At 38.2% G+C, this 24177-nt stretch overlaps 1 protein-coding gene across 4 annotated transcripts; it reads left to right on the top strand.

Annotated features, from left to right (window-relative positions):
• The first annotated feature begins 394 nt into the window (after window positions 1–394).
• MGST1 (microsomal glutathione S-transferase 1) lies at window positions 395–23154 on the top strand. Of its 4 annotated transcripts, none has more exons than XM_061204750.1 (4): window positions 395–564; window positions 7043–7190; window positions 9389–9483; window positions 22543–23154. In XM_061204750.1, exons 2-4 carry the CDS (start codon window positions 7065–7067, stop codon window positions 22787–22789), a joined length of 468 nt encoding a protein of 155 aa, XP_061060733.1. In that variant the 5' UTR covers window positions 395–564; window positions 7043–7064; the 3' UTR covers window positions 22790–23154. The 4 variants fall into 4 exon arrangements, with proteins under 4 accessions (XP_061060733.1, XP_061060732.1, XP_061060731.1 ...); XM_061204749.1 differs by lacking the exon at window positions 395–564 and adding an exon at window positions 965–1058; XM_061204748.1 differs by lacking the exon at window positions 395–564 and adding an exon at window positions 984–1090.
• Window positions 23155–24177: the final 1023 nt, after the last annotated feature.

Genomic DNA, 24177 nt, shown 5'->3' with positions numbered 1-24177 from the left:
TGGATTTGTCCATCAAATCTTAGCTAGTCCTGGAGGCACCCTTTAAAGTCTAAAGGAGGTAAAATTAGGACAAAAAAAAAAAAAAAAAAAAGGAAGTACACCACACATAGCAGGTGGTAAATGGGTGAGAAGTATGACCAAGTGAGAAGTAATGTAGATGGAAAGCATAAATCCTTAAACATGTTTAGATAAAGCCATGGAAGTTAGATCCATAAATACTGTTGTGGGTACTAGGAAGCTTGGAAATATCCTTAACCTAGATATTGGTGTTAGAATAACTACGCCTTCTAACCCTAACTCTCCTGAAAGTCCCTGCAAAAAACCGTGCTAAACTGATTGTGTAATGAATTGTGTAATGAACTGTAATGATCCAGTTTAAGCTCTTCCAGTTCCATTTTGGACTCTGAACAGGAGGGGACAGAATGAGGAAGCAAATTGTCTAGGATCACGGATTTGGAAGACTGCAAGACTATAGGTGACCTTCACCAAATGTTACATTGTGTCAGTGCCAGCCTTCCGAGGAAGCCTTGCCACCAGAGCAGGGAAAGAGAAGTTCAACAGAAGGTAATTTTATCAATGACTTCTAATCAGCGTCCCCCCAGCCCCCGAGATTTGAATATTCTCTAAAGCTTTCAAAGCTTTCAACATTGAGATCTTTTAAAATAGTTTGCGGCTTCATAAAAGTCGGCCTCCTTTCCCTCCTTTCCCACGCCCAAACTTGAAGTGTTCCAATACAATCGCTAACGTCCCGAGGCGCTGCAGAGGGGAAATGACCTTTCGGGAGGAGACTTTCCGCCGGCGCCAAAAAGAAGGGTTCAGAGAGGAGAACCGGTGGGCGGGGGTTACTCCGGTGGGAGAAAAATCAGGCGACTTAGGGGAGGGCCTTGGCGAGGTTGGAAGTCGTGCTTTCGGCGCCCGAGAGCAAGTTCCGAGGAAATTAAGCAGAGGGGGCGTGGCGCCTGCCTCCCACCCGCCCGCCCTCGCAATGAAAGTCACCGAGCGCCTGCGCGACCCGCCTCTGGGAACAGGTCGCGGTCTTTCTCCTGCTCGGATTCACAGTACGTGCCCGGGAGGGGTGTGTAAGCAGCGGGTAAGGAGAGGGAGGCGGCGGGAAGGGGACCGGGGTGGCAGGTGTAGGCTTGAGGGTCTCTGCCGACCTGAAGCTTCTTTGTTCCATGTAGCTGCTGTATGTTTGCTTTTCAATCCATCACTTTTAAAAGGGGGTTTCATTCCTGTTCCCCTTGCAGGTAAATTGGCAAGCTCCAGGACTAAAACTTGAGAGAATGCGTCTTTTTGCGTTTAAGTGATGATTGACCCACTTTGTATTCTCAGACCAAGGTAGCATCCACTTTGAAAGGGCCCCCTTGAACTTTTGGGGAATAAAAAGTACGTGCAAGTAATAGTAATCTAGAAAGTGGCTGCAGTCTAAGCAACTTCTGTTCATCCTAAGGGTGTAAAATCCTGCAGCGGCTCTGAGTTCAAGGACAAACTGCCCTTTGTACCTCCTGAAAGACAGGACTTGCTTCTCTTGGTTTGCTTTGATAAGCCACAGAAACATTAGCAAGTTAAAAAATAATAATAATTAACAAAGTGGAGGAGGACATGAATGAGACCCTGTTAGATGAATTGGAGATTGTTAGAATCTGCTGACTGGAACCCTGGGAGGACTCTCAGCCCCCCAGTCTGGAGGCGAAAGCCATGTGGAAGGAGTAAAGGAGAAAGGAAGGTTTCTTTGGGAGTTCAGGCCTCAGCTATTACTGCTATTGCCGGATTGGGGTGGTGGGGACCAGGGTGCATGCAGATTTCATCTCCCTGCTTCCTTTGAAATAGTCCCAAGGCCTCTTAGTAGTCCGGGCACCACATTTATTTTCTCCTTTTTCCTCTGCCTGTTTACTCTCCAAGAACGTGCCAATTGGGCTGTAATCAAACATTGTTGAATGGCCTTGGAAACTTCTCCAGGTCTCCAGCTAACAGGCTTTAACCCAGTCTAGCCCGGTGTTCTCAGATCCCTAGCCTGCTATGAAAACTAGACACACCTTTTGCATCCCCTGGGAGTTAGGCTGGTATTGAGTTTTACTGTCTTCTGCTTTTTCCAAAATAAGAGGCCTATGTGTATTGACCATCTTTGTTCATCTTGAAAAATGGCAAATCGGTCCAAATTTGAATATTACTCTCTGTGGCAGACAAGGACAGTTTTTCTGAGGGTTTGTTTGAAAGTGGAGTTTCTTAAACGCTGAGTCCAGAAAAGGTCAGCATAGGCCCCTGGTAACGGCCTCCCCCCACCTCCCCCCGCAGAGCCAGAAGCATTTTCTTCCCAACACCTGGGCCCTGAAACTTGGAGGCCTTGTCTGCAGTCACCTCAGTCTATTCAGTAAATTCTAGAGCTCATAAGCAGCAATGAGACCACTGAATTATCTTTTTTCTTTGTCTCATGGGTACTGTTCTGTTGCTTTAAAAAGTCTAAAATTGCAGAGTCATGGCCATGGGAATGCCTGCTCACATACTGTGTGTTGCACAATATTGATGTAGAAAGGCCGCTGTGGATAAGAGAACTTTGCTCTTTTTGGCTAAGAGCCTATAAAGAGAAGAGGAATATTTCTCAGTTGGTAGCATCTATCACTCAACTGTGATAGATACTAAGGGAGCAGGGGTGGGATTCTGTGGGGTGCGGGGGACAAGACAGGAAGGGGATTTGACAGAAAGAGACCCCCAGAAGGCCAGGGAAGTCTAGAATGTTTAGCCTTGATGGTAGATAGCCCACAGGTTCAACACTTGAGAAAACTGGGTTCCAGTCTTGGGCCCTCCACTGTGAATTTGGGTCAATTACTCATTCTACCTCTCTGGGCCTCAGTTTCCTTATATGTTAAAGATAGAGACAAATATTTGCTCTGAGTACCTTAGAGTTCTCTAAATTCTCAAGTGAGATAATGTGATGGCTTTTGAAAACTCTAAAATTGTATCCTCAGTGCCTAGAATAGCACTTACTTATTTACCAAATACTTGTATAGCACTTACTGGGTCCCACTGCCTTTCTAAGCACTTTATACTTTATTCACTTAAGGCTCACAAGAGTCCTGTGAGGTAGGAAGTGTTATTAACCTCATTTTTACAGGTAAGGTAAGTTAATTGCAGTGGGTAAGTGGCAGAGTTGCATCCACCTGGACCACAGTCTAGTTGCACAGTCTGTGTGAGCTCGACACGCAGCTCTTTGTCCTTTGTAAAGGCATCACCTCCACATTAGGGGACTGAGCCCCCCTCTCTGGTGATATAGGTAGAGATATTCTCCACTGTGCCAACCAATGCTGAACAATAAAAGGAACAATACACTGTCCAAATAGAATACATCGTTGGAATCATTTATTTTCTATAACTCATCACCAAGTTTCATGTTTTGCTCTGCTTACTTTCCTTCGATTATTTCTACTGCGTTCCTAGACTACTCAAATCACTGCACACTTTACCCTCTGAAGTATTATTACTACTATACTGCCCTCCTCCCTCCTGGTGACCTTTCATGTACAAAGTTTCCAGTAACTATTTTTGGAGTGCAATGCCCAGGCATGATGCAGGTTCAAGGCAACTTACTGACAAATTAGCTTCAAAAAAGAAAGTCTAGATCAGCACCACCTAATTTTGTGCTATAAATGACTCCGATTTCTTACTGCCTTATCTTTAACTCTCCTTACCCCACCCTCAGATGTGCTGGGAGTGGACCATGTTGATCCTGAGAGGCGATTTGTGGACCCACAGTGTGTGATACCAGAAGCTCAGAATTGGCCTGCTCCCAAAGCCACAGACTTGAGGAGCTAAGGCACATTTTGGTGATTGAGAAACTCTGTGTAAAGTACACTTTGTGTGTTGTTCACATTTAGAGACAAAGCCTCCCATTGACCTTTGCCTCCAACGGCTCAGGTCTTTGTGTTCTTTTCCCACCAACAGTCCTGGAAGTTTCTACTTTTTCTCTATTCTTTCAATACCCATTTTCACTGAGAGAAAACCATCCTCTGGTTGCTAAATCCACTTCGTTCTGAGAACATTGGTGGGGACGTACAGAAACTGTATGACTTTTAAAATTATGGTTGAATAGCAGCATTTCCTACTTGATAAACTTTTCTTAAATTTTTAAAAAATTAACACCTCTGCTGTGTTTCTTCATATCTCTGTCCAGAGGCATAGGACTTAGGGATTCCTAATTAAGGCATAGGACTTAAGGATTCCTAAGGCATAGGACATAGGGATTCCTAAGACATAGGACATAGGGATTCCTAATTAAGCGAATTACTCTACCTGCACGCTGAAGGAGAGTGCAGTTTATTCATGACCCCCCCGCCCCCTGCCATACTAGAACAAGAGCAGATATATTAAATGTTGCTAAAAGTATTATTTTGCACTGAGAAACATCAACTGAAAAAAACACATAGCGTGAGAGCTGGGAGTTCAGCTTTAGTTGGGGCTTTCTGAGGACTGTAGCTCTTGAGGAACTGCTCTGAAGAGGTGTGGGTATCAGTATATATATGATTTTGGTGAAGGGGGTATGTGCAATCAAACACACATCTTAGTAGAAGTTTGCTGCTGGTTATGAGGAACGGATGTCTCCATTAATGATGTTAGTGCTTTTCTAGTTATGAGAAGTTGCAAAAAATGGGGCTCATAAAAATTTCTCCTGAAAATGTCTAACTCTCTGAAGGCCTCTTCTGCCACTTTTTCCCAGAGCACACAGTGCCTCATTCCTGATCTGCCCTGAACTCCTTTCAGGGTGTGTTAAAGGTCAGCGACTGCATTGGCTAGTGACTTCATGCTTGTAGAATCAGGTGGTGAGTGTTATTTTTAGTTGGCAGAATCTATCTAACATACTTGCTTTTAAGACTACTGACTGTTGGAGGTGGGTTAATTTGCTACTCTGTGTGTGTGTGTGTGTGTGTGTGTGTGTGTGTGTTTAAACTAAATACGGTTGACCCTTGAACAATGCGGGGGTTAGGGGGGCCAGCCTTCCACACAGTCGAAAATCCACTTATGACTTATAGTCGCCCCCTCCTTATACTCGGTTCCTCTGTATCCATGGTTCTGCATCTGCAGATTCAACCAGCTGCTAATTGTTTAGCATGCTGCTATTTAGTATTGAAAAAAATCCAAATATAAGTGGACCCACACAGTACAAACCCGTGTTGTTCAGGGGTCAACTGTACATTTCTATTTGTCTGAATCCAAGGAGTATATTTTTAGCCTACCTTTTAAAATAGGGGTTGCTTAGGAAGCTTTGGGTTTTTTATTTGCAAAATGGGAGTAATGCTTAACTTGTAGCATAATTGGAAGAGGAAGGAAGATAACAGATGGAAGGGGTGCCAGCACTGCCAGCTGCAGGGTAGGCACTCAGTCAATGTTAGTTGAATCAGAATTAAGCAGTTTGCAGTCTCTTGAAGGAGACAGTGCAGTGTGGTTGGTATACAAGATGTGAGGTCAGAGACCTGGGTTTGTGTCCCAGCATGGCTGCTAAGTATCTCAAATTTCCATTTCATTCATCTGTAGAATAGATATACTTATGAGAATGATAATTTTATGGTTATGAAAATTATGTAAGGTAATGCACGTAAAGTACATGGTATAATTGGATGTGTAGCCAAGTCTTATAAAATTAAATATATATGTATTATATATGTGATTTATGTCCCATTCAACAGTAACATACAGACAACTACATGACTGGTAGCAGAGTATAGAAAGATATATAGGTTTACAGATTATTGGTAGATGGATAGATTGGTCAGAATGATCACTCTAGGTTGCGTGCAGGGGTTGAGTTTTAAAGGCAGGAACAGATATGTCTACAAGAGACAACACTCCATGCTAAGCCTGTAAAATAGCATTTAAGCTTGGGTATTTGTTTATGTAGAAGACATAGAAGATGTAGGTAGTGGGGCTGATAATAGAACAGAGGAGGTTAAAAAGAATGACTCTCAGTGCGGAATTTCAGCTTTACCGTAAGTTTCTACCCGCTTGGACTTCAGCATCACCGGTGTGTGCCTCTGTCTCCTTCCTGAGCACTTTCCCGTCTATACTTCCGACACCAGACTCAGGGAGCTACCTTCAGTTTACTCCTGACCGCTTTTAGGTGGAAGTAAATATGGAATGTGAAGTGACCTGAAGACTTACGTAAAGTTAATCCTCCTCCCCTTGTGCCTTCTACAAAAGCATCATAAATGCCAATTTTTCACCTTGCATTTGCAAGCCTTGTTATTTTATGTTTCCATTATCCTGCTTCACCCTCTTCACTTGTGTTGATGTGAATGATGACCATGGTCTTGATGACGGCGATGATTGTGATCAGGAGATCATAAACTTTATTGAGGGTTTTCATGGGCCAGGCACTGTGCTAGGTATTTTCCACGTGCTATCTCAGTTAAATCCTGACAACAACCCACTAAGTTAGGAGGTATTACTATTACTGTCTTACAGATGAAGAAATTCAGTTTCACAGAGGCTAAGTCTCTCAACCAAGGTTAATAGCAAAATGGTGTGACTGGAATTAGAATCCTGGAGTCTGAGATCTTGAATACGACTGAAAGGACAAAAGGCTGTTAAGTTGGGTTTGTAAAGGAGGACATATGTTAGAACTTAAGCATTTCTAATCGAACATTAATGATACTGAATACTATGGACGTAGTTTGATGTTTCTGAAGAGACCCATGGATTCTGTTTTTGTGTGTGTCCAACTTGTGGCTCATCTTGATGCAAAAATATGATTTTATTTCTATCTTTAGAGCAGTTCGCCTGTTTATTTTTGCTTGTAATACCCCCTGCATTTTCATTTTCACTCAGTACTTGTTTGATGTCTTCAAGCTTAATGGTATAGAACTAGAAAAAACCATAATAGTATTCATTTTGGAATTTAAAAAAACCTGACTGATTATTTCTTCTTCAAATAACCCAAGATATCTTTAAGAACAGTGTGGTTAATGCTGCAGTATAGGCACATCAAGTGGCCGTCAAGTTATTTGGGGTATTTCTGTCTGCTTTTTCCAATTTTGTCTAAAATTTTTTTAAGATTCCAGACCAGAATTGAAAAAATGGTCGAGCTCACGCAGCTAATGGACAATGAAGTATTCATGGCCTTTGCCTCCTACACAACGATTGTTCTTTCAAAAATGATGTTTATGAGTACTGCAACTGCATTCTATAGATTGACAAGAAAGGTAAGACATCGGAGGCAATATTTTCTTTTAAGAGCTGAGATTCTGGAAAGCAATTTTCTTAAATTATTTTTTGTAAAGCCCAGTGGCATGTTGTCTAGTACTGCAAATGAAGTATGCAATCATTTGGTACAGGTGGTCCTGATATATTTATGGAATGGGTGCTTTTTCCTAGAAACTAGTAAATAGTTTTTTCATTGTAGCTTTTACCTTTTGTCATGCCACTTAGCATATGAGATTTCTGGAGTATCAAAGTTTTCAAGGAAACTTTTTGTGATTTTGAAGTTAATTTTGCCTACTAGAGTTTAGAAAATAGTCATTTTCTAGACAGTGAACTGGTGTTTTCAGCTCTGTTACAGATCAAGGATATGCCTTTGGGGACAGAATTAAAGTTCTTATTATCAGCAGAACCTCTTATGATTGGGATAAGGCATTTGAATTTTGTGTGGTTATGAATTCTTACGTGGATAATATTTCTACCCGTCATGATAAGAATGATTTTTTTTAAAACTGGAAGCTTGGGGAAGGTGGTAGAAAGTTTTTGAAACACATAACCTATATTCAGGCAGGGTTTATGACAACAGTGATGGGGGTAAAGCAAAGCTACGTTGACAAAGTTAAATGCTTTTCATTGGTGTGGTCCCTGTGCCTATTCAGCAGCTTCTTTCTGGAAACCATCGTTTCTCTTTTAGTCCCTGTCCTGAGTTTTTGTCCTCCAGAGCCTTGCTTTTATCTAGAAGTCACAGTGCTCCCTAAGGTATTTCCTCATTACTGTCTTGAGGCGTCATTTCTTCCCAAGGATATTTGCATTTTAATGGGGGCACATACCCACGTGTTTAACTCTCTAATGGGGCAAGGTGTTAGAGCAGCAGGCTATAAAGTGGCTGCTACCACCAGATCCACACTGTCCTCTAGAAATGTCATGGCACCAAGGATAGCAGAAATGTTGCTTGTCTTAAAAGGAGAAGGGAATTCCAATTTGTGGAGTGCCAGTGATATATGTTAGGAGCCATGACACTCTGTGTGTGTGTCAGATCATGGAAGCATTTTACACAATTGTTAGCATTATCATGTGAGATGAGCATTACTGTTCCCATTTTATAGATGAGGAAATACAAGTCAGGGAGATTAAGTAGCTTTCCCAAGGTTACACACCAATAAAGGGTGAGGCTGAGATTCAAATTCAGATTGGTTTCAATGAAAATCTCATGCACTTTATGTTGTAATACCTTTATTTACTTATTCAAAATATATTTATTGAACATCCACTGTGTGCCAGGCAATTATTTAAGAGCAAGACAGACAGATCTGACCTCAAGAGCTGATACTGTATCACACTGCTGCCCATCAGTTCTCCTCAACATCTTTACCTGAAATAAATGCTCATGTCATATTAAGAAAAATATTATAATATTTATGAGGTTCCTCAGCTTAAATTAAGGCTAATTTTAGAGTTCGTGTTTTTCTTTATTATATATTATTAAATACTGGGACATACTTAAATATTTTTAAATGCATGTTTCAAGTTTCAGGGAATGGGGAAATCATTTCAAACATCATAATAATGGCAGGAAGGAATACATGAAATATGCCCTAGAACATGTACTTGGTGTTTATAGGAATGCGATTCAACTTCTTATATTTCACTGTATTGTTCAACACAAACTTCTAGTTAATTCAGAAAAAGAAAAGAGGCACACATATCCTAACAAAGAACAAAATACTTTTCCTGCCCCTCACTCTTTTATGCTGCATGCCTGTTCTCTGATATCCTTGGCAAGTAAACTTATGACTTTCATATGAGCCAACCAGTTAGAAATATTAATACTCTTGAGGGTAAGTGCATCAACATTACTGTAAAAAAATGCCAGTTCACCGTAATAGTCAATGAGGACTTAGAATTATGCTCTTTTTTTCCATTTTTGCTTCCTTTTCGCTATTTTTATACATTGGTTTTTATTTACGTTCTTATTTATGCTTCTCTTAAAATTTTTTTTTACACTGTTAATAAAAATTCAGATTTTAAGAAGAGATGCTTTCTGCTACCCCTGGGTTTGATCTATTGCTCCCATTTTTTTTTCATAATGGCCAACTTGGATGCCTGTATTTCCTTCCATTAAAATGTAACTAACTTATCAGATAGAGTTACCCCCATGTTACTTGGCATTTGAAATAGGTTTTTTCCTCGTTATTTGGAATAGGTTTTTGCCAACCCAGAAGACTGCGCAGGCTTTGGCAAAGGAGAGAATGCCAAGAAGTATCTTCGGACAGATGACAGAGTGGAACGTGTACGAAGGTGAACCCGCTGTCTCCTGAAATGATTTACTTGATCAAAGAATTTTGGTACCAGAGTTAAGTGAGGATGTTGGGGTCTTGAGGAAAGAAGGAAGAAAAGTTAATCATTTTACCTAGTCCATATAATTATAGAAAATTAGCGATCTAGATGTCTCCAACTATCACTGTGATTGCACGTATTTCCAGTTTAGCTTTTCTGTGCACTTTGTTGGGGTTAATGACTTTGTTCTGTGTAGGGATTTATCAAAAGTAATGACAGGTAGGAGGTGAAATGAGGGTGGTAGATTCTTGCAGTTTTTGTCATCTTTCTCCAGAGGTGAAACTGTCAGCTTGTGTAAAAGGTTGAAGAACTAGGTATTTTCGCATAGATTCAAAATATGAACTTGGGAAATCTCTCCCTTTCCAATCTCTCTCTCTCTCTCTTCTTTGTAGATATTATGTTTAATATACTGAGAATGCAATGAACAATGAAAAGCAGTAAGCCAAGATACCATCTACACAGTTTCCTAATAATACCATGAATATACTTATTTTAAAAGCACATTGAATTCTAGTTCTGGAGTATATTTCTTAATCCTTGTCATGAAGTCATGTAAATTGCAAACTCTTTTTCATCTTTACAGAGGTATTACTGACAAATAAAATTGTAAGATGTTTGAAGTGTACAATGTCATTTGATATATGTATATGTTGTGAAAGGATTCCCTCTCTTGAGTTAATTAACACATACATCACCTCACATATTTCATTTCCCCTCCTCTTTTTTGGTGAGAACATTTAATTTCTACTCCTATAGCAACTTTCAGTTATACAATAACACAATACAGTGTTATCAACTATAGTCAGCATGTTATACTTTAGATCCTCAGACCTTGTTCATCTTATGACTGACGGTTTGTACCTTTTTATCAACCTCTCCATATTTCCCCCAACCCCTAGCCCCCTGGCTACCACTACTTTCTGTTTCTATGAGTTTGACTTTTTTTCCTTTTGGTAGATTCCGTGTATAAGTAATACCATATAATATTTGTCTTTCTCTGTCTTAATTATTTCATTTAGCCTAATGCCCTCCAGTTTCATCCAAATGACAGGATTTCCTTTTTTTTTTTTAAGGCTGAATAATATTCCATTGTGTGTGTGTGTGTGTGTGTGTGTATGGTTAGGTTGTTTCCATGTCTTGGCTGTTGTGAATAATGCTGCAATGAATGTGGGAGTGCAGACATCTCTTTGGGATAATGGTAGTTATCTTTTTAATTGTTTGAGGACCTTCCATACTGTTTTCCATAGTGGTTGTACCAGTTTACATTCCCAACAACAGTGTGGAAGAGTTCCCTTTTCTCCATATCCTGGCAAGCATTTTCTATCTCTTGTCCTTTTCACAGTAGCCATCCTAACAGGTATAATGTGATAACTCATTTTGATTTAGGATGATTGGTGATGTTGAGCACCTTTCATGTACCTCTTGGCCAGCTGGATGTCTTCTTTGGAAAAATGGCTAATTGGGTCTCTTTTTTTAATTGGGTTATTTTTACTTGTTTGTTTATTTGTTTTGGTCTATGGAATTGTATGAGTTCCTTATATATTTTGAATATAAGCCCTTATCAGATATGTGGTTTGCAAATATTTTCTCCCATTCCATAAGTTGCCTTTCAATTTTGTTGATGGTTTCTTTTGCTGAGCAGAAGCTTTTTGATTTGATGTAGTCTCATTTGTTTGTTTTTGCTTTTGTTGTCTTTGCTTTTGGTGTCAAATCTAAAAAATCATTGCTAAGGCCAATGTCAAAGAGCTTACCAACTATCTTTTCCTTCTGGAAGTTTTATGGTTTCAGGTCTTACGTTCAAGTCTTTAATCCATTTTGAGTTGATTTTTGTGTATGGTGTAAGATAGGGTCCAGTTTCATTCTTTTGCTTGTGGAAATGTAGTTTTCCTGACACAATTTATTGCAGAGGCTGTCCTTCCCTATTGTGTATTCTTGGCTCCTTTGTAAAAAATTAATTGACTATATATATATGGGTTTATTTCTGGACTCTCTATTCTGTTCCTTTGATCAATGTGTCTGCTTTTATGCCAATACAATACTGCCTGGATTACTATAGTTTTATAATGTAGTTTGAAATCAGGAAGTATGATGCCTCCAGCTTTGTTTTTATTTCTCAAGATTGCTTTGGACATTCAGGGTCATTTGTGGTTTCACACAAATTTTGGGATTTTAAAAAAGTTCTCTAAAAATGCCACTGGGATTTTGAGAGGGAGTACATTAAATCTGTAGATTGCTTTGGGTGGTGTGGACATTTTAGCAATATTAATATTAATTCTTCCAATCTATGAGCAGAGAATATCTTTTCATTTATTTACGTCTTTTATTTCTTTCATCAGTGTCTTATAGTTTTCAGTGTATAGATCTTTCACCTCTTTGGTTAAATTAATTCCTAAGTATTTTATTCTTTTTGCTGCTATTTTAAATGGAATTGTTTTAAGTTTCTCTTTCTGATAGTTCATTGTTAGTGTATAGAAATGCAACTGATTTTTTTCATTGTAGTTTTATTGAAATTTGAGCAAGAATTTGGCTTTGATATTCTCCAACATAATATTTTTGTATATTGATTTTGTATCCTGAGACTATACTGAATTCATTTATTACTTCTAACAGTTTTTGGTGGAATTAGGTGAGTATTTTTGATATAATATCATATCATCTACAAGTAGAGACAGTTTTACTTCTTTCTTTCTGATTTGGATCACTATTTCTTTTTCTTGATTAATTGCTCTGACTAGGATTTCCAGTACTATGTTGAATAAAAGTGATGAGGGTGGGCATCCTTGTCTTGTTCCTGATCTTAGAGGAAAAATTTTTGGCTTTTCACCATTGAGTACCATGTTAGCTGTGGACTTGTCATATATAGCCTTTATTACATTGAAGTACATTCCATCTATAACCAGTTTGTTGTGAGTTTTTATCATGAAAGGATTTTGGGTTGTCAAATGCTTTTTCTGCTTCTATTGAGAAGATTTTTTTAAAAATTTATTTATTTATTTATTTTTGGCTGTATTGGGTCTTCGTTTCTGTGTGAGGGCTTTCTCTAGTTGCGGCGAGTGGAGGCCACTCTTCATCGCGGTACGCGGGCCTCTCACTGTCGTGGCCCCTCTTGTGGCGGAGCACAGGCTTCAGACGCGCAGGCTCAATAGTTGTGGCTCACGGGCTTAGTTGCTCCGCGGCATGTGGGATCTTCCCAGACCAGGGCTCGAACCTGTGTCCCCTGCATTGGCAGGCAGATTCTCAACCACTGCGCCACCAGGGAAGCCCCTGAGAAGATTTTTATCTTTCATTTTGTTAATGTGGAGTATCACACAGATTGATTTGCAGATGTTGAACCATCCTTGCATCCCTGGAATAAATCTCACTTGATAATGGAGTATGATCCTTTTGATCCTTTCAATTAAACTGTTTAATTTGTTTTGCTAATATTTTGTTGGGGATTTTTGCCTCTATGTTCATCAGGGATATTGGCCTGTAATTTCTTTTCTTGTAGTGTCCTTATCTGACTTGGATATCCGGGTAATGCTGGATTTGTAAAATGAGTTTGCAAATGTTCCCTCCTCTTTTATTTTTTGGAAGAGTTTGAGAAGGATTGGTTTTAATTCTTCTTAGGGTGTTTGGTAGAATTCACCAGTGAAGCTGTCTGGTCCTGGATTTCTTTGTTGGGAGGTCGGTAATTACTGATTCAATCTTCCTACTAGTAATTGGTCTGTCCAGATTTTCTATTTCCTCATGATTCAGTCTTGGTAGTTTGTATTTTACTAAGAATGTAACCATTTCTTCTAGGTTGTCCAATTTGTTGGTGTATAATTGTTCATGAGTCTATTTTGACCCTTTGTATTTCTGTAGTATCAGTTTGAATGCCTTCTTTTTTAATTCTAAATTTATTTATTTGAGTCCTCTCCCTTTTTTTCTTGGTAAGTCTTGCTAAAGGTTCGTTTATTTTATCTTTTCAAAAAAATCAGCTCTTAGTTTCTTTGATCTTTTTACTGTCTTTTTAGTCTATTTCTTTAATTTCTACTCTGATCTTTGTTATTTCTTTCCTTTTACTAATTTTGGGCTTAGTTTGCTTTTCTTTTTTTAGTTTCTTGAGGTGTAAAGTTAGGTTGTTTATCTGAGATCTTTCTTTTTTCTTAATGTAGGTATTTATCACTTGTATAAGCTTCCCTTTTAGAACTGCTTTTGCTGCATTCCATGAATTTTGGTATATTCTGTTTCTGTCTTTGTCTCAAGACATTTTTTGATTTCTCTTGATTTTTTCTTTGACCCATTGGTTGTTTAGTAGCATGTTGTTTAATCTCCACATTTGTGAATTTTCCGGGTTTTTTCTTTTTTCTTTTTTTTGTAGTTGATCTTTAGTATCATACTGTTGCGGTTGGAATAGATGCTTGATATGATTCCACACTTCTTAAATTTATTAAGGCTTGCTTTTTGGCCTAACATATGATCTGTCCTGGATAATGTTCCATGTGTTCTTGGGAAGAATGTGTATTCTGTGGCTTTTGGATGTAAAGTTCTGTAAATGTCTTTTTAGGTCCATCTGATCTGAAGTATAGTTTAAGTTCAATGTTCCCTTATTGATTTTCTTTCTGGATGGTCTATCCACTGTTGAAATTGGGATATTGAAGTCCTCTACAATTATGGCATTGTTCTTTCTCCTTCAGATCTGTTAATATTTGCTTTATATATTTAGGTGTCCTATGTTGGGTGCATAAATATTTACCAGTGTTATATCCTCTTGATGAATTGACCCACTTTATCATTATATAATGACCTTGTTTGCCTCTTGTTACAGTCTTAGGCTTAAAGTCTGTTTTGCCTGATATAAGTATAGCTACTTAGCTTTCTTATGGCTTCCATTTGCATGGAGTATCTTTTTCCATCCCTTCACTTTGAGTGTATGTGTGTCCTTAAAGCTGAAATTAGTCTCTTTATAGGCAACATGTTGTTAGGTCTTGTTTTATTTTTATCTATTCAATCATTCTGTGTCTCTTGATTGGACAATTTAGCCCATTTTCATTTAAAGTAATTACTGATAGCTATGTACTTATTGCCATTTTGTTAATTTTTTTTCTGGTTGTTTTGGAATGCCTTTGTTCCTTTGTTTCTCTCTTCCTTTGTGATTTGATGATTTTCTCTAATTGTAAGCTTTGATTGCTTTCTCTTTATCTTTTGTGTATCTACTGTAAGTTTTTACTTTGTGGTCACCCTGAGTCTTACATAAAACATCTTGTGTTTATAATAGTCTATTTTAAGTTGATAACAACTTAGCTTTGAATGCATACAAATGCTCTACATTTTTACACTCCTCCCCCCACATTTTATGTTTTTGATGTCACAATTTTCATCTTGTTATTTTGTGTATCCACTGACAAATTATTGTAGTTACAGTTATTTTTAATACTTTTGTCTTTTAATCTTTATACTAGAGTTATAGGTGATTTAACCACCACCATTACATTAGAGTATTTTGACTTTAACTATATGTTTACTTTTACAAGTGAATTTTATACTTTCATGTTTTCCTCTTTAGTGTCCTTCAGTTTCAACTTGAAGAACTTGAACACTTTTATAGGGCTGGTCTAGTGGTGATAAACTCCTTTAGCTTTTGTTTGTCTGGAAAACTCTATCTCTCCTTCAATTCTGAAGGACAACTTTGTTGGGTAGTGTATTCTTAGTTGGTAGTTTTTTCTTACAGAACTTTGCATATATCATCCCACTCTCTCTGGCTTGCAAAATTTCTGATAAAAAAATCTGCTGATAATCTTATGTGGGTTCCCTTGTATGAAACAAGTTGCTTTTCTCTTGCTGCTTTTAAGCTTCTCTCCTTGTCTTTAACTTTTGATAAGTTAATTATAATGTGTCTCGGTGTGGGTCTCTTTGGATTCATCTGTTTTGGTACTTTCTGAGGTTTTTGTAGCTGAATGTCTATTTCTTTCTTCAGATTAGGAACATTTTCAGCCATTACTTCTTTGGATAAGTTTCTGCCCCCTTTTCAGTCTTGTACTTCTGGTACCTCTATAATGCATATATTGGTCTTTTTGAGGGTTTTCCATAAGTTCCTTAAGCTATTGTCACTCTTTTTCATTATTTTTTCTTTTTGTTTCTCTGATGGATGAATTCTGCTGCACTGTCTTCAAGTTTGCTGAATCTTTCTTCTGCTTGATCTAATCAGTTGTGACCTCTTTTATTGAATTTTTTAATTCAGTCATATTCTTCAGCTCTGTGATTTCTGTTTGATACTTTAAAAATATTTTCTATTTCGTTGAAATTCTCACTTTGCTCATGCATTGCTCTCCTGACCTTGATGACATCTTATGACCATTATTTCCATCAGGTAAATCACTTATCTCTGTTTCAGTAAGATCTGTTTCTGTAGATTTATCTTGTTCTTTTGTTTGGAACATATTTCTCTGTTTCTTTATTTTTCTTTATTCTCTGTATTGGTTTCTGTGCATTAGATAGAACAACCACCACTCCCAGTCTTGACAGAGTGGTCTCATGTGGGAGATGAACCTTGTCAATTAGCTTGAGCTCCTGGTTGTCTCTCAAACCTTTGTGATTGTCCAAGCTGCCTTCTTTGTTTCTACTGGCTCCCAGTTTTTGAGTGTGTGCCAAGACTTTTCAAGTGTTCCAAAGGGGAGGATCACAGTCAGCAGCTAGCTGCAAGCTGATTGGAAGCTGGACTCTCAAACAACAGCTGGGAAAGTAGGTAGTTAAGCCTCTTCCAGAGCGAAACTGGGATTTGGGCATTTTTCCTGGGCTCAGGTGTATAACTGTGGGGAGAGCTCTTGTACCTATTAAGAAACTGCTTCCTTGTTTGCTATAGTCCTGTGGAAGTCATGAATGCAAGCCCCATTGGCTATCAGAGCCAGGCAATCCAGGAGCCTGTCCCTTCAGTAGTAGCTGCAAAAGTTGGGGTGCCAGAAGTGCATACAAGCTCCTTCCAAGGAGATACTGGCAACTTGGAGTGGTCTAGAGGGAGAAGGTGAGGGATGTGTCTTCTGGCTTCTCCAGTCTCTGAGGAGGATTACAGCCAGCCCCTAGATACATACTGAATTAGAAGCCTGACCCTCAGCAGCAGCTTTAAAGTATACAGATGAACGCCTTTTAGGGAAAGACTGGAAGATAGACATTTTTGCCTGCTCCCTCTTCACTGAGCCTTGGGGGTGGGGGTAGCTGCGGCAAGTACTTGTGCTTGTTGAGAACTGCTTCTTTGTTTGCTGTATTCCTGTGGGACTTGTGAATGGTAGCACTATTGGCTGTCAGAGCCAGGTGATCCAGAGACCCATCACTTGGGCTGCAGCCATAAAAGCTGAGGTGCAGATGTGTGTAAGCTCCTTCCGGGGAGATACTGGCGACTTGTTTTAGGCTAGAAGGAGAAAATGGAGGAGGTGTCTACTGGCTTTCCTAGGAAGGATCAAAGCCAGACCCTAGATGCAGGCTAACTGGAAGCTTGACCTTCAGGTAGCAGTTTTTAAAGTATGCAGGTGGATCTCTATCTGGGAAAGACTAGGAGGTGGGCATTTTTGCCTGTTCCCTCTGTGCTGAGTCCTGGGAGAATAGCTACAACAAGTCTCATGCACCTGTTAACAACTTTGCTTTTGTTTGCTATAGTCCTTTGGGTCTCCAAAATGCAATCCTCACTGACTTACAGAGTTAGGTGCTTTGGTGGGGGCCTGCTCTTGGGTAAAAGTCTTAAAGGTTGGGGCACTAAATATGAGGTCTAAACCCTTTTCTCCTCAGGGAGAAGCTGGGAGTTAAGAATTCCCTTCCGACTGTATGGTGCTGTTCTGGGGGTGGGGTTTATAGCAAGATTTTCTCAGCCTTTCCTTATCCATTTCGATGTGGGTATTTTCTCATTCTCTCAATGGGTAGAAGTTGCTCAGCTAGTTTCTGGATTTCTTTCAGAGGTAATTGCTCCATGTGTAACTGTCCATTTGGTGTATCTGTGGAAAGAGGGGAGTTCAGGAGCCCCCTATGTCACCATCTTGGCCGACCTTCTCCCCACCGCAAAATTTTTTATATTGAGATTCCATTCCCAATCCATTAGTTACCTTTTTCTAACATGTGAAACATTAAAGTTATGTACCGTCTTCATTTAGTATTTTCTAATGCTCATCTAAACTGTAGTACAATTCCAGACACATTTCATGGGATAAGCAAAATTATATAAAATTAAAGAAGCAGTGAAGAGTTTTCATAGCCATACTTAAACATTTAGATATTTAGTTTTGTGATGAATAGTTAAGATATGAAACATCATGAATATATTTGACTACACTTCTTCAATTTGGTGAGTATAAATAGATAATGAAACGGGAACTGAAAGAAAAAATTTTACTTCTGTAATTCACGTATCTGCTGCAGCATCAAATCGCTTTGGAATCTAGATCATATTTGCATCATCACTTTTGACTTCCTGCAAAGTCTGAAGCCCCTCCCAAGATTTCTGCAGATTCCCTTATGGTATATAGTCTCAAGATTAACTCAGTCTGCAATCCTGCATTTGTGCATGTCTCCATATTCTGCATTTTGTTAGGCTGATGTAAACTTGGTTCTTTCCTCAACTCTCTCAACAAATCAAGTTAAAAATGTGATAAAAATAGACCTGACTAAATCAAGGTGCAGAGTTTACAGTATGGCAACACAAACATTTCAAGTTGTATGTTACAGTGCTCTGTCCTTCAGCATCCTCTCCCTGGGGAAGTTGCATTGTGTCCTCTTCACCTCACAGAATGGTCAGCATTACACCATTGTGCAGGCTATTCTTTTACCCCGTGTACTTCTCTGCTCCTCCAGTACCGAAATTTAATTTTTTAATTTATGCAAAAGTTTAATCTCAAATTATTTATCAAGCAAGAATGGCTTTTTCTAAGAGGAAGTCTATGCTAGATAGTTAGAATAAAATTTAAACTTTTGCTTCACTTAGTTATATATTTGTTAATTCAGTAGTCCTACTGATTAAAGTGGCCAGTTTTAAAATGGATTGTGTCAAGAATATGGATCTAAAATAGTCTCAGGAATCTCTCAAAGAATCAATGTGAAAATTTCAAACAGTATCAGAGGAAAATTATATGTGTTATGATGAAAAAGAATAAAAATTAGAAAAGGTGAATAAAGCTTTGTGGAGTTATCAAAACCACTAAAGAGAAAGTAAGCAGTTTAAAGCTTTGTCTCATCCTTTTTGTGCATCCCTTTTAGGGAAGGTAATCAAATACATGATGCTAATCATGACCCTATGCTCATAAAATTGCCCAGAACTTGAAAATGACAACAATTAGACCTTTAGTAGCATTAGTAAGTTTGAAAGGAAGATCAAATTAAGTCTCACCTATGAAAACTTAGCAACAGATATTTTATTTGGGGATTTTTAGATTCCTCCCCACTCTCCCTTCTCAGCCCCTACTTCTATCTCTCCTTGCCCATGGGTTGTATTTCTAAAGGAGAAAGCCATTATCTAAGCTGATCTTCTCATCAGGTTGTGAACAACAAGTAAAATTTAGTGAGAATGATTGACCTTAGCTATGAAAGGAGTCAGTGTCCTTGAGGAGGTGCAGCGACTGTGTGTCCAGCGCCTGCTGGCGATCAGACACTGGCTTTTCAGTGCGGCAAGAAAGAGAGTGTCCAGGAAAGACAAGGCATCCAGTTTCCAGGTGTATTTTTTTGAGATCGGATCAGTCCCATCAAAAAATTTCCTAGTAACAAATCTCTTTTGGAGATACTTTTCAGAGAAAGAGTTTCCAGAATATCCACTTTCCATTTTTAACCTAGAATTTTTCTTTTTCATTACTTCCACATGTAATTATCACGTTATTTCTATTAGCATATTTCAGTGACAGGGACAGAATTTGGCTACAAAGGAAGTGAAAATTATGCTTTCAGGTATGCAATAGTGAGAAAATTAATACATTCTACACATATGGAACACTTAATTAAAAATATAAAGTAATATGTGTAGAAATGTCAAGATAAGTAGCCCAAAGTTAGTTATTTATATTCTGGGCAGACAGAAATCAGTGATGATTAGAAAACCTTTTACATTATGCATTGATTTAATCCTATCCCATCTTGTTCTAGAAAGAATTCAAAACCAAATGTGTTCCCTACAACAAGGTAAAAAGAAAGTTGTACAGTAATCAGGGCAGCTGGAGAAATACAGGGTAGCATTCAAAAGAGGAAAAGGGGGGTGGTACTTAGGAAGAGGACAGATGTTTAGAATAGGCTATGTTCAAAGGTAGAGAATAACCCTTCACTGAAACTGTTCAGTGGAGTCCAGGTGATACTCGCTGGGGATTCTTCAAGGAACTGGAGCATGGGCTAGGATTTGAGCCAGATGACTTCGCTTCTGGCCCCAATGCATGAAGGAAGCATTTATTGAGAGATTACTGTGTGTATCTCACTGTCACTTCTTTTATTGGAGTGCTATAAAATAGCTTTAAGACTGGGTTCCTGCCCTTGAGGGGGTTTATAACTTTTCCCCTAAAAATAAGACCAACATTCATATAGTACTTAGAGAATGATATAAAGCAGTCTCCCATTAGATGTTAAGTCGTGAGGTACAGGGTATTAGTTCCTAGAGTATTTAGGAATATTTCATAAAGAAAGAAGCTGAAGAATGTTAGGACTTGAGGAGAAGGAGAGGAGAGATCACGTCAATTTGGGAAAATTTCTTTGTGGGAATTTGGACATACTGCTGCTGTATGCTGAGCATGAAGAACTTTGGGTAAGAGAAGGGAGTCAGCAAGTCTGGTGTGAAGCTCCTTTTGTAGTTGGCCATCCCTTGATAATTCTCAAAGATGCCTAGCAACTCTGGTCTAGGTCAGGGCGATGCTGAGATCCGAGTGGTTCTGATCTGACTAGGAAGGTGTGACTGGTGCATCATAAGCACAGAGCAGGGCTGATGGGAAGGTCAGCCCAGAGCAAGCTTGCCCCAAGGAGCATCTGCCTGAAGGAGAAAGGAAACAGGAACACAGGATGATGGAGAGGGGGAAATAGACCCCGGTAGAAGGTGGTCACACGTAAAGATAGATGTCCACCAGGTACTAGATTTTGGTAGCTGTCTGGGAATGACATGAAAATGAAGGAAGCTGCCCCTCTAGGATGAGTTCTGTTGTTTGAGCAGAGAAAGGGTTATGGTGGAAGGGTGATACTGAACTACAGCGGAGCTGACTGGGAGAGTTGGGTAAGCATGTGCCTGGCTCAGGGTCTAAAAAAGAAGAGCATATAAAATAGCGTAAATTAACATAGAGTGTGAGGCTCCATTGAAAACAGGCCTTACTAGGACAATAAGGAGTGCTATCTCTGAGACCATTTTGAGGGCCAAGGACAGGGAAAGAGAATTGAAAAGAGAATAAGATAAAGAGAGAGAGGGAAGCCAGAAAAAAATGGAGGGGCCAGTAAGGTCCAAGGAAGCCCTGCCTTTGAACTTCCTTCCCTCTCCCTCCACTGGAGCTCTTTACCCCTTATTGTCTTTGACTTTCTTCTCTTCTATTTGCCAATTGCTTAATACAGGCTTAGAAGTAAACACATTTCCACAGGGTCTCACCATTATAGGTTCTTTCCCAACTTTAAAATGTCTGTCCTTTTAGAATGTTGTGAAGGAGGAAAAGTAACATGGCCAAGATGGGAGGTGAAGATATTTCTGTGGTCCAGCAGGAGAGTTCAAAGGACCCAAACAAATACCCTTGGTGTAATTGGTGAAGCGGGCTCTTCTTTAGTAGAAAGTAGTATTCCTGTCCTTTCTTGCCCACCTCACTCTCAGTAACCCTTGGGTTGTTCCATGAAAGAGAAGGGACAAGAACTCCCATACCTTTCTGTCTTGGCTTTTATTCAGGAACAGGCAGTTGTTTATTTAAATCTTTCAAAACTGTTACTTACCTAGGTTACTGTCACATTCTTCATACCTTTATGTTGTCATCATCTTTGTCAAAAAGGTGATGAGAAAGGATAATCTACAGGAAACAGGAGAAAGGAAAGGAGGGGAGGAGAATGGTGATCATTGAGCAGGCAATATGTAATAGTTACATTTTTTGCTAAAAGAAAAGAGAGTAACATAAAACAAATATTTTTTCATTTTGAAATATGTATCGATAGCTGATAAGCTCTATCAAAATCTCAATTTCTAGTCTAGATTCTTAAGCAGTTTTTAACTCTGGAGACTTGAACAGGGGTACCAGATTTTTGAAGATTAAGCAGTTTAAAAAAATGTCAAGTCAATAATAGATGTGCCTTGTATTCATAATCCTAGCCAGAGGTGCCATGAATTGGAGGAAAACTTGTGTCTAAACCATGCTTTCTGTTTTCTTATAGCTGTGGTATGAAATTCCAATCAAGGAAATATGTCTTTCTCTTTATTGTCTATCAATTTTATGTATACTTTGCACTTTGCTCCATCACTACTAACTAATTCCTTTTGCAATTTTAGGATAGATTGGCTAAATTTTTTCCCATGTTTGAAAGACTAGTTATGTATTCTGTTATATGGATGTGGAGAGCATGAATTTCTTGATATTAAATTGGTAAATTGATTCTTGGCAACCTAGTGGATTGGGTGAATGGGCAAGGGTGGTCTCAGTAACCATTTTGCAGACTAGCACAAGTGAGGGAGGAGTCTTCAGAAAGGTCATAACCAAAAGGGTTTTCTTCTTTTGGGAAGAAGAGTTTTTATAAGAAGAATCTTGAATTGCTGTTGTGTGGACCTTAGAAGAAAAAGTATTTTATATGTATAAAAATAGAGTGAGTTTTATTATATAGATGCAGTTTTGATGGTCTTGAAAGTGCAACAAGCTTTCTCTGTTGTATGTTGAGATACACTACAAATAAAAGAAACAAGATAACGAGGCATTCTAAATAAGAGTCAAGTGGGTAAGGAAGCAAGGGAATTTGAGAGAAATAAAATGAATCTTACTTTGCATGTTTAAGATCCATTAACACTTCTATTTAGTTTCAGAAGAGAGGGGAAAATTAATATATTTCTGCTGATTTTGAAATTTGTGTTTTACAAGTCATCTTTTTCCACAGAGCCCACTTGAATGACCTCGAAAATATTGTGCCATTTCTTGGTATTGGCCTTCTGTATTCCTTGAGTGGTCCAGATCTCTCTACTGCCATCCTGCACTTCAGACTCTTTGTTGGAGCACGAATCTACCACACAATTGCATATTTGATACCCCTTCCCCAGCCAAATCGCGCTTTGGCTTTTTTCCTTGGATATGGAGTTACACTGTCAATGGCTTACAGATTGCTGAAAAGTAGGTTGTACCTGTAAGGAGAATCATACAACTCATCATCCAGTGATTTTCTAACAATTCTGTACTTCCAATTTATAACAAATACTTTTTAAGATTTTAAGTGGGAAGGGAGCAGAGAAATTAAGATAGGGAAAACCTAGTCTGAATATTAATGTCACCAATATCCTTTATTCTTTTTTAATATTTGCACTAGAAATTTAACATAATTTTTAGCTCTTTTGTCTTATTCTTAAAGTACTTTGTTTTAAATTTTGATTGTAATTTGTAACATTATTCAACATTTCATATTTTAAATCTTTAGAAAGAGTAAGTACATGTATGTTAAACTTGTATTTCAGTATTGCTGAAATTGGCATATGAAATAAAGAATTTAAAGAACGATTTCATTTGGTTTTATTTTTCCCAACGTATTTTCAAAAGTTTCAAACCTACAGAAAAGCAGAAAAGTAGTACAATGAACTTCTATCTGTCTTTCACCTAGATTTACCAGTTGTAAACATTTCCCCATATTTGCTTTAGCTCTATCACTCAATGTTTTTTCTGAACAATTTGAAAGTAAGCTGCAGATACTGTATCATGCATTTAAGATACTTCACTCCTAAATGCTCCAACATGTATCTCCTGTGTACAAAGCAGTCTCCAAATAACCATACCATTCCCACACCAAAGAAATTTAACTCTAATACAATATTTATTTAACATACACAGTTCATATTTATATTCCCCAATTTTTCCAATAATGTCTTTTATAACTGCTTTATTTTTGATCCAGGAATCAAACAAGGACGTCACACTGCCTTTTGTTATCATTTCTATTTAGTTTTCAATAAAATGGATGAGTTCTTTCATTTTTTTTCATCCTTTATGACTGGCATTTTTTGAGAAGTTTAGGCTGGTGGTTTAATAGAATGATCCTTAATCTGATTTGGTTTTGTATATTATTTTCTCATTCTTAGATTCTAATTAAACATTTTTGTTAATGTTGTGTTCTTCAGATTACAGCACATTAATAGACATATGATGTCAGTTTGTCCCATTAGTGGTGATCAGTTCAGTAAGGTAGTATCGACCAGATTTATTCACTGTAAAGCTATCTTTTTGTAATCGTATTTAGGGTGATAAATTGAGACTGTGCAAATCCTGTCCTCCTACAAACTTTCACCCAATGGATTTAGCATCAAATAATGCTCAGCTTTGTTTCTATATAAAAATATAAATATATAAACATAAAAATTCATAAAGCTTATGTTTACAAATGTATAAACACTATATACATCCATACATATTTAGATTTTTTCTCTTGAATTATGTGTACTTAAACCTTTGTAATAAAGGATGAACTTTTAAAATATTGATATTTATACTCGCCATTTATATTATTAGTTTTTCTATCTCTTGATTACTC

This window comes from Eubalaena glacialis, chromosome 11, assembly GCF_028564815.1.
Source record: "Eubalaena glacialis isolate mEubGla1 chromosome 11, mEubGla1.1.hap2.+ XY, whole genome shotgun sequence".
Taxonomy (NCBI): Eukaryota; Metazoa; Chordata; class Mammalia; order Artiodactyla; family Balaenidae; genus Eubalaena; species Eubalaena glacialis.
The sequence above is the reverse complement of the archived record's forward strand: the minus strand, read 5'-3'. Positions and strand labels throughout refer to the sequence as shown.

Excerpts from the sequence above, each read along its gene's own strand:
- MGST1 (XM_061204750.1), top strand. The coding sequence starts at position 7,065 with ATGGTCGAGCTCACGCAGCTAATGGACAATGAAGTATTCATGGCCTTT. Across the intron at positions 7,191-9,388 it reads TCTATAGATTGACAAGAAAG|GTTTTTGCCAACCCAGAAGA; the intron begins GTAAGACATCGG and ends TATTTGGAATAG. Across the intron at positions 9,484-22,542 it reads AGAGTGGAACGTGTACGAAG|AGCCCACTTGAATGACCTCG; the intron begins GTGAACCCGCTG and ends CTTTTTCCACAG.